The sequence below is a fragment of the Pteropus medius genome, unplaced genomic scaffold (assembly GCF_902729225.1).
Source record: "Pteropus medius unplaced genomic scaffold, Ma_sr-lr_union100, whole genome shotgun sequence".
Lineage (NCBI taxonomy): Eukaryota > Metazoa > Chordata > Mammalia > Chiroptera > Pteropodidae > Pteropus > Pteropus medius.
In genome coordinates, this window is record NW_024340849.1 from 473,875 (window position 1) to 484,139 (window position 10,265).

At 63.0% G+C, this 10,265-nt stretch overlaps 1 protein-coding gene and 1 long non-coding RNA gene across 6 annotated transcripts in view; both read right to left on the reverse strand.

Annotated features, from left to right (window-relative positions):
• The window catches only part of LOC120583834 (uncharacterized), a 9,789-nt gene extending 4,025 nt beyond the window's left edge, over positions 1-5,764 (reverse strand). Inside the window, exon 1 of the long non-coding RNA XR_005647877.1 lies at positions 5,034-5,764. This is a non-coding gene — a long non-coding RNA (uncharacterized LOC120583834). The remainder of the gene's footprint in view (positions 1-5,033) is intronic.
• Positions 5,765-8,131: 2,367 nt separating this feature from the next.
• The window catches only part of ATP9B (ATPase phospholipid transporting 9B), a 157,254-nt gene continuing 155,120 nt past the window's right edge, over positions 8,132-10,265 (reverse strand). For all 5 annotated transcript variants that reach the window (XM_039839358.1, XM_039839349.1, XM_039839342.1 and 2 more), the window contains one exon: positions 8,132-8,485. In XM_039839358.1, coding sequence (XP_039695292.1) covers positions 8,349-8,485 — 137 coding nt within the window. In that variant the 3' untranslated portion in view covers positions 8,132-8,348. The remainder of the gene's footprint in view (positions 8,486-10,265) is intronic.

The following is a 10,265-nucleotide window of genomic DNA, read 5'->3' on the forward strand; positions in this document are numbered from 1 at the left end:
GAAAGCCACCTCTGAATGTTTCCCCCACTCGGTCTGGGTGGGTCTGGGATTCTGTCACCACTATGGGACAGAACCGGCACACTGGCGAGCCAGGGGGCCCTTCCTTGTTCCACAGGGATGGGGAGGGACCGGCTCCCGGGGCCGATGAGAATTAAAGGTGCTATGGAGGGGGAAGGAGATGAGGGTGCAGGACAGACCCTGCCTTGGGCCACGTCCCCCCGGGCCAGGTCCCCCAGGCCTGTCCCTGATTGTCCTGGGAAGCAGGCAGGTTGAGCCGACAGCACGTGGTGGGTGCGGTTGGGCCACGCAGGCAGGGCTGTCTGGTGCCCGTTTGGAGGTGCAGCCCTGCTCAGGCCACCCCGGCCTTGCTCCCTGGCTGCCTCCAGGTCAGCCCTGGGCCACCGCCAGTTCTCAGGAAGGCTCTTTGCCCGGCGGCTCTCCACAGTCTCTGTTCCAGCTCACAGAACCACAGGGGCTCCACGTCCGGGGACAAGGCCTGCGGCTCGGAGGCCCCGTCCGGGTGCCCGGCATCCGCCCCCGCAGTTCTCCGCCCAGCGGCGCTGCCGCGCTCCACAGGCGCAGCCTCCGTTACGACTTTTGTTTCTGGCAAGATTTGGGGTTTGCACCTGTGAATTCACAACGTTTTCCTTTGCGGAATAAAATAATAATAATAATAATAATAATAATAATAATAATAATAATAGTTTTCTAATGGCAACGTTGTAGGTTTTTTGTCAAGCTAGTTAGTTCACTTAAATCTGTTCAACGAAACAGCAACCTTGCCAAGGGCAGCCACGTGTACCCCGCCTCACACAAGGAGGCTTTGCTTCTCATTTTTTCCCCTAAATGACTTTCATTTTCACCCATGATGCAGTGTGAGGGCTGTCGGAAACCCCTCCCCACGGGCCTGCCTCCCCTGGGGACAGCCAGAACCCCCAGCTTGGGCCGTTCGAGTCCCAAACTATTGTTAAAGAGTGTTTGGGTCAATAAAGCTCCAAACAAGTGTGCCAGGCGCTTTTTCCATTAATTTTTAAACCCGAGTGAATTTCAAGGGAAATTTAATCCATGTGCTTCTGATTCATTACACTGAAGTCACCAAGAGGCTGTGTCAGAGCCGTTTGATGTCTGAGCAGACGGCCCTCTTTTACGAGCCCACTGAAGCCTTTCTTCTTCTTAGAAACAGGCAGGCGGTGGGCTCCAGGGCCCTCCACCTGGGCCTCCGCCTCCCAATGACAGTCCCGCACAGCGCTTTCTAAAAATTGTGGTAAAATACACTTAGCAGAAACGTGCCATCTTTACCGTTGCTAAGTGCACAGCTCGGTGGCTTTAGGGACATCCACAGTGCCGTGCCGCCGTCACCACCGGCCACCCACAAGACCCTCATCTCACAGACCGACTCTGTCCCCATTAAACTCACGCCCACCCGTTACTCTCTACCCCTGTCTGCCTTGGGGACCTCACGCGACTGGAATCACACAGGATGTGTTCTTCTGTGGCTGGTCTATTCCCAGCGCGCAGCACCTGCAGGTCCAGCCATGTGGCGCGGGTCAGGACCCCTCCTTTTGTAAGACTGGACAGCACACGTCGCGCCCACGCACACCTGCGTGCCCATCCGCCGCGGACGGGGTATTCCCACCCGCCGCCGCTGTGGTGAGGCGGCAGGGAGGCGGGGCGCAGGTGTCTTCTGAGACGGTCTTTCAGTGCCGGTGGGAGCGGAGTCGCTGCGTCAGGTGGTGGCGCTGTGTTTAGCGCCTGGAGCATCACCGTTCCGCTTCCCACGACGGCGTGTGCCGGCTTGTCGATGGCATTGCCACGGCAGGTTCTCAGGAGTGTCCTGTTCCGCAGGACGCGGGCTCTGGATGAGACCTGAGCGGCCAGCTGGACCTGGGGGCGGGGGCCGGGACTCAGTGGGAGGGGGCACTGGGGGCTGGAGGCGCTCCCCTGGGGTGGGCAGCTGTCGGCGGGGGTCCTGCCCTGTCGGAGACAATGCGGAGTCCTCGGCATCACAGGCTGAGAATCAGGTTCCACAGGGGCCGCCATGGGCCTGGCCTCTGTCCACAAGCTGATGCCGAGAGGCTGACTGCGGCGGGCAGAACGCCGGCATCACTGCCGGTCCGCTGGCACCGCCCACAGCCGGGGCTCGGGGGCGTCCCTACCCCACACCAACCTGTGGGCTCGGAGCCCCCACATCCAGGTGTCACGGGCACGGTGGAACAGCTGGTCAGGCGGGCGGGGCTGGCACCGGCCTGGGCGGACCCTCCTGAGCACAGCGACCCGCGGGGACAGCCAGGGGTTCCGGGGCAGCAGGGCGTACTGCGTCTGCACTTAGCGGGTCACCCATCGGGCCCCTAGCTGGACGTCCACGCGCCTGCGCACGGTCTCCCTCATCGCTGCCACGCCCCGGTCCTCCCAGGAGGGCCCCAGGCTGAGGACACCTGTCCTGCAGAGTGCTGTGCCGTGCTGTGTTGGGAGGGGGGGCACGGGTGAGAGCGATCCTGGAGCCCACACTGATCTCTGGTCAAGGTCAGGTCCGAGAGGGCCCTGCAGACAGGTGACAGGTGGCAGTGGCCTGAGGAACAGGGTGGTCCAGGCCGTGGCTGCTGGGTGGCCTCTGAGGGAGGATTTTGAAGGCTGGCTACCTGGGTGTCCCTCAGGCCCCCGAGACCTGTTACCTCCTTGTGACATTGCGTCCAGATCCAGCCAGCGGTTCCCAGGTACCCAGGTCCTGTGACACATGGCACACCCACAGCTCTCGGCAGCACTTTCTGGGCTCTGTCCCGTCCTGCCAGCTCTGATTCTGTTCCACATGTCCCTGTGTGCCACCTCGTGTGTCACAGTCCCGGGCTCCATCGCAGCCCCCTGCTGGGCTGTCCGGCTCGCGCCTGAATCCCGAGACCCAGGTCTCCGCAGACTGGGACCCGCCAGCCCACGAAGTGCGGGGGGCACGGCGCTCTCCCCTCGCTGCCGTCCAGTTTCTTCCTGCTTCGTCACAACCGGGGGTCTTGGTGAGACCGCGCACGGAGCTTTGTGCCAAGCTCGTCCAGTGACAGCACTGAATGCGTGACATGACAGGGGAAGCTGGCCGCAGTCCCCCAGCAGCTGCAGGGCTGTGGCGTTGGCCTCACAAGCATTGTGGTGACAAACTGACTCACAAAAAGCAGAGAAACACGCTAAAGAGGACAGAGGCAGGACACTGTCAGCACACCGGCGGAGGGTTTGTGCGGGTCCTCCCGGTGCCTCTGGCCACTCTGTGTGGAGCCCTGGATGCTGGGGGCTGGGCGGTCGGAGGTGCCAGGCTGCGGTGCTTCACGCAATGGGCCTTTCCCAGATGAGCGGATGAGTCCTTGTCCTGAGCTTGTCACCCTGATCAGGGGACCCCAGAAAGGTCACCTACAAGGAGCAGGTCTGATGGCGAGCTGCCTCTCGGTTCTGGATTTAGGGGACAGTGAGAACCCCAGCTGTCCCCCCAGCCCCCCACCACGGTCAGGGCCACATGGCTGCGGGCATCAAGACAGGACCCAGCAGACCTGGGTCGGGCACCCAAGCGCCCAGGGTCACCCACCGCCAGTGGCCTGAGCACAGCGCCGAGACCCATGGCTCCACTCCCACATCTAGCTGACTCTCCTCAAGAGCCTGTTTCTCCGGGGAAGGTGGCCATGAGGATGTGACCCGACCTCAGCACTCAATTCCTAGTCGTGAGTCCAACTGTCCTGGTGCTCGGCTGGTGGAAGGTCCGAGCCCTTGGGGAGGGAGTGGAGACACTGAACTGACACCCAGCCACCCACTAAGCAACGCTGGGGCACCCAGCTGTCACCCCACTGTGCCGGGCTGAGTGATGCCCCCCAGAACCTCAGGGTGGTATTGGGAGATGGTCTTTGCAAATGCGACGAGTTACGACGGGGCCAAGCTGATGCAGTGACTGGTGTCCTCAGGGAGATTGGGACGCAGACACACGAGACGCAGCACGTGGGGATGAGGCCGAGATCGGAGCTGTGCAGTCAGGAGCCCAGAGACGTGGGAGGAGGCAGGCAGGGTCCTCCCCAGAGCTGCGGGACACCTGCCCTCGGCTGTCAGCCTCTAGGACTGAGAGGACGGATGTCTGTCGTGTGGCATGGCCGGCCTGCAGTCTGGCCTCGCTCCTCAGGGCCTTGCCAGCATGCAGACCCAGGCCCGCAGGCCAGGTGTCCCCTCGGTGGCCCTGCAGGAGCCGCCTGAGTATGTGGGGCGGGCAGTCGGCCACCTGGGCTCAGAACCCGTCCTGGGCCCCAGGCACTCCTGGCAGAGGGGCCCCTGGGTCTGTGCCCTCCCATGTCACGAAAACAAGAACAGGTCCCACTGAGTGGCCCCAGGACTCCTGGTCCAGCTGACCAGGGTCCCCGCCCCATCAAAGGGAGGGAAGGGAAGCAGACAGCAGACGCCGTGGCACAGAGCTTCTGCCATGGGCCGTGGGCATGCGTCTCCGGAGTGGGGTCTGAGGCCGAGGACCGGCTGCCCACTGCGGGTCTGGCCTCGTCTCTGCCCAGGGCGGCCGGGCAGGGGCGCCCAGTTCTCCGTTCTCTCTGGTTCTGAAGTCGCGTGGCTGTGAGATGTGAGAAGTTCTGGAATTAGTGACAAGTGTTTTTAGGGCTCGGGAACATGGATGTGAGACTTCGGTTCTCTGGGGTCCCCCTGGCCCCCTCAGCATCGTCTCCATTGGGCCCCATAACTTTCCAGGCCCCCAGGAGGTGTGCCCATGAGGAGGGGGCTGCAGGCGGGAGATGGGGCAGGAGGTGGCAGCATCCCTGGGGGGGCCTCTCCCGGAAGGACCAGGAGACCCGACTCTCGTGTGGCCTTTGTCATGAACGGGAACGCCATGGGTGGCGGGTGCACATGTGCCTGCGGGAAGGTGGGGTGCCTCGTGACAGCGCTGTCCACCGGGGACACAGGTGGCCAGTGGCTCCAGTTCAGGGGGAACCGCAGGCTCTCAACACCTCTGAACACCTTCGCGTTGGCGGGAACCAGCCTGTCCGGCATTTCTTAGCTTCGGGCGCCACCTGCTGGCGTTTCGTGGAATTACACCGGCCGGGCACAGTGAGGCTGAGTCAGGGGCTCAACACACGGAGCCGGATGCTCAGTCCTGCAGCACCTGAGCAGGTGCAGACCATGTCCTCAGGACACACGTAAGTGACACGAGGGGCCGTTCCCAGCATCACCCACATGCTCCCTATGTGAGACGGCGGGACATAAGGAGACACCCCAAGACCTGAAGGCCAGGGCCTGGGATCCCCGTGCAGAGAAGGCTCCGTGTAAATCTGGGAGTCGCCAGAGTCCTTTGTGGGGGCCACCACTCTCTCCTCCCAGGGCCACAAGACTAGGACCTGGGCCCCCGGAGGCCAGTGGGGTGGGGTGGGGCTCCGTGCTGTTTGTGCAACTTCTCCCAATGTCTGGTCATTGCAGGCAGAAAGCCCTTGGGGAAGGGGAGACCTGCAGGAAAGTCCCACTCACGTGTGGCCCTACCCAGGTGAGCATGGGTGTCTGCCCTGGGACCCCAAGGTCCAGACTGTGCAGGCACAGGGGACGCCCAAAGTCTGGTGGGGGATCAAGGCATCTCTGCTGGCTCTCTGACCCCAGTGACTTTAACTGTAGGGACACAGCCAAGGGACCAGGTGGAGTCAGTGAAGGGCCATTCTTCCCTGAGACCACGGTCCCAGGATCGAGGACACTCCAGGCCTGTCCCCACATTGCCCGGTCCCATCCCCTGTTCCATTCCCCCCACATCCCCAGGTCTGCCACGTCCCCTGTCCCCGTCCCCACATTCCCATGTTCCCCCACCCCATTCCCCGACCCACCCATTTGCTGCCAGCACGGTCTGGGGACACGGCCGAGGTCAGGCTCTGTGTACCTCGGATTCGGGTAAAACACCGAGAAGGACCAGAGCCTATAGATCACGCTCTCTGGGCTCTGGGCACTCACTCAAGGTCCCTGTGCCTGTGTCAAGCAATTTCTGATGTGTCTGCCAAGTGACCAGTCATCCTAGGAGGGGACAAGATCAGCCCATCCCCTTCCCCAGTCACTCACCCACCTGTCCACTGGTTCATCCATCACCTGGCTGCCCATTCTCCTTCCTAACTTCTGAAAGCCACCGATGCCAGGGGCTCGGAGACACAGTGGAAGAGGAAGAGCTCCTCGCTTCTGTCGGCCCCCCTTAAACTAGTCTCGGTTCTCCTAACTCATGCCATTGTCCCTCTGTTCCTCTGTCCCAATTGCTTCCAAAACCCCAACCGTGGTCAGACCCAATGATCTGGGGACGCTGGAGAACGCCGGCCGGTTTTGCTGCGAATTCATGATAGAACCTTCCCAGGGGCACGCGTCCTGCCCCTCCTGCTCCTCTGCCCACACGGCCCGAGCGCCGGGCTCCCCCAGACCCCCTCTGCTCGTCCTGTCGCCCCGATGCTCCTCCAGTCCGGCTTCACGCTGAGCATCCGGCGCGGCGGTGAACACGCGCCAGGCCCTCCCGCGTGCCCCTCCTGGACCTGCCCTTGTTCTGCTCACCTGTCACTCTTCCAGGTCTGTCTGCACAGGGGTTTCCTCCATGTGTCCTCAGGGTGCGTGCTCAGCCGGCCTGTGAGCCTGTCTCACTGCCTGCCCTTGGTGCAGCCCTGTCTGCCCCCAGCTCCCAAGGGACACCATGTCCTAGAGGCTTCTCAGGTTCAGTCTCACCTGCTCAGAGGGGACCCTGACCGGCTTGGACTCCAGCACCCCCTCCATCTCATGGGGGTCCTTCCCTAGGACAGCACCAGGCTGGCACTGTCACCTCGGCCCTCTAAGCTGGGCGCCTGCACAAGGCACACGGGGGACACTGTGGAAGGACGTCCCTTCTCTCGTGTTGCTTACAGCAGACAGGGAAGGACCCAGCGCCGGTAGCAAAAGTGCAAATGCCCATCCCAGGCGCACGCTGGGGGCAATAACCCCGAGCCCTGTGGCTGGACCGCCAACTCATCACGGTTTCTGGGGCTGAAAAGGCTTCCAGAACCTAAAGTCTGAGCACACGGAGGCGACCTGCCCCTTCTGCCCGTCGTGACCGCTTCGCGCTGGAACTGGCACGGACGCCCCGCCACGTAAACGCTCTCATCTCCCGAGACGCCGCCACCTGTGTGCCCGGGCCTCGGGCTAAGAACCCGAGGGCGGTTCCCTTGAACCCTGGCTGGGACCCGGGCCCCCACTGGCCACGACACGCTGCCGCCCCTGCCGGCCGTGCGCAGGTGGGCGCACGCAGATGCTGAGGTCCAGGCGGTGCGGCCCAGGAGAGACCTCTGGTGACAAAGCTGGGGACCAGTGTGGCCTCTGGCCCGAAGGGAGAGGCGCGAAACAGCGCCACCTGGTGCGCGGCCGGGAAACGGCGCCCAGCCTGGCGCTCCCGCTGCGGCCGCTGGCGGGAGCCCGGGGTGACCGCGCCACCTAGAGGGCGCTGGGCAGGTCCACGCTGGGGCGCCTCCCGGGGACCGGGACGGGGCCTTGGGTGGGAACCAGGCGGCAGACGGCGGACAGATGGAGGCCGCGGTGCGCGAGGGGGGCGGAGGCCCGTGCGTGACACCCCCGCCGGGCTCGGACCTGCCGCCTCGCCCACCCTCAAGTCCTTTAACTGGCTCACGAGGTCGTGGCAACAGGGTGGGACACGCGGCTTCCCACCGGGGGGACACGCAGGTGCGTGGGCGTGGCTGCCACCCGAGCGAGCCAGGGCAGCCCGGGACGGGGCGGCGGCGCCGCGGGGGCCGTGAGCTCCCCGGACGCGGAGTCTGCGTGGTCGGGCCTTTGTCGTCAGGCCACAAAGCGAGGACGGAGCCTCAGAAAGGTCTCCGGCCCCGGCGCCTCCCACCACGCGCAGCCGCCACCGGCGGAAACGCCCCCGCGCCACGGCCCGCACCCGCTGCACGTCCCTTAGGTCAGCGCGGACGTGCCCGTGTCGCCGGAGGAGGTGGCATATGAACGGGCTGCCGGGCAGCGAGCCGCTGACGGTGACGGGCATCGGTCCCAGGGGAGCCTTGGTGCGAGCGCACACACGCCGCGTTCGCAGCCCCGGATGTTCTTCTAGCTGCGTGGGAGCGGCTGTTACGACATCCAAGCGAGCGTCGGAGTGTCAGGGAGCTGCAGAGTAGTAAATCAGCTTTCATTTCAATTCTCAGAAACCAGAGTAGGACGGGTGTGTGACAGCGACACAATTCGGGCTCATTTTCAGTAAAAACGGGCTGGTGGGATACGAAGTTACAGGAGAGAAGGGGTGCGCCTCTGGGCTCTGGGCCTCCCCCGCCTCCTGTGGCCACCACCCCCCTGCGCCACTGGGGACACCCCACGAGCAGGAGACCGGGCGCCTAGGACATCAGCTTGGAGTAGCTGGGAGGGGACAGCTTGCGCTTCAGGTACTTGACGACGTAGAGCGGAAGGCAGCTGAGCACCGTGACGGCCGACACCTTCCACACGAAGGTCACGGTGGTGATGAAGGCCACATCTGTCGGAGAGAAACAGGGACAAACGTAAGAGGCCGCCAGGCGCCGCAGGTCCTCAGGGGAACGTGCTGTCTTACCTGTGCGCCAGGTGTAATAAGTTCTCAGTGGAAACACTGTACCCAAAGGATTAGAGTGTGTGCGACACGCCACCCGGCACCACTGGGGGCAGACGCTCAGGCCCGGCACGGAGCACCCAGCTCCATCTGCGACGTGCTTGGACCTGCTGGGCCCACCGACGGGGTTGCAGGCGTGGGCACCAGCAGGTCACCAGCGGTGCCGTCACTGCACGCCTGTCCTCACTGTCCCCCGGCCTGAAATCAGAGCCCTCCTGGACGCCCTGCGGGCTCGCGTGACAGCTGCACTCTGACGCCTGTGCAGCTGGAATTTCCTGCGTCAAGTGGCACGTGGAACAGCAGACGTTCACAGCGTTCGAGTCTAGAGTGGCGGTAACGCCTCTGACTGCCCACCGAGGTGGGGTGAAAAGACCGGGCGGGGCGACTCTGAGGCACCGGGTGCAGGACACAGTGTCTGTGCAGCGGAGCCCGTGGGTGACCAGTCTGAGCCTAACCTTGGCCTGAAACCCTGAACATGTTCTCCAGGGTCCACTGCTAAGAGCTGCTGGGCGGGACACACTGTCCCTTCACGGACCCCAGCGGTGAGCAGACTTGGCATGTGGACACCACCCCCAGGAGCTGTCGAACCCCAGCGGGGGCCTCGTCCCTGTGGGAAAGCCGCAGCAAATGCTCCGTGAGCCAAGACTTAGTGGAAAACAGGGCGGGGGGCGGGGGGCACTGCCCTCACTGGTCTGCCTTGACAACACCGTTCTGTTTTTATGACTTATGAGCCCCTAAGAAGCTGCCCGACGACACCTGGCCCACGCCTGTCTGGGAGGAAAGAGGGGCCGCCACGAGACAGGGTGGGCCGAGGGAGGCAGCAGGCTCAGGTGTCACCACACACCTGCTTGAGACCGATGGAAACGCTGCACGAACCCCACACTCCCTCGGACGTGGGTCCGAAAAGGTCCAGAGGGATTGCGCCTCAGAGGCAAACCTCTCGCGTCTGCCGCGCTTCAGAAGCCGCGAGCAGCTTTGTCCACACGCTCACACACGTCTAATTCAATGTCCAAATAGATTACTGCCGACCTCCACGTCGGCCCTTCGATGACAGTGACCTGACGTCCTGTCTACAGATGCGGAAACAGGATCAGGCGGGGCCCACACGGTCTGGGTTCATCGCGTCCCTTCCTAATTCGGTCCAGTCCGCCTCGCGTCTGCCGAGCTCAGCGACGGACCAGATGCGCCACCCGCACGTGGTCGCCCCACGTCCGTATTTCGCTTCGTGTTCAGCATGCGCCGCTCCCGGGAGCAGTTGAGGGCCAAGACCACGGAGCCGCGTGTCCCATGCCGAGCGCGTTAACTTGTGTTCATGCAGGCGCACACTGCGCTCACGCTTAAAACGAAAGTAATAAAGTAACAGGCGTTCTGACTAGAGAATAGTTCTTTCTAGGTGCTACAGCTATTATTTTTGGCGAATGTTTAACACAGAAACGTTAACTTTTCATATTTTCCCCATCTGCGTGGCCATTGAGAAAACACTTGGATGCGAGTCCCCCAGCCTTGGGGTTCGTAATGGAATCCCTTTTACTTCTCCGCCATTTGTTAAAGTTACGAAAAGAGAACCAGCTTCATACGTTCCCATGTTCATTTTGTAATTCACGACTCTGGGGTGGAGAACAGAGACACTTTCGCAGTAGAGTGGCTGCATGTGACTGTCACCTGTCAC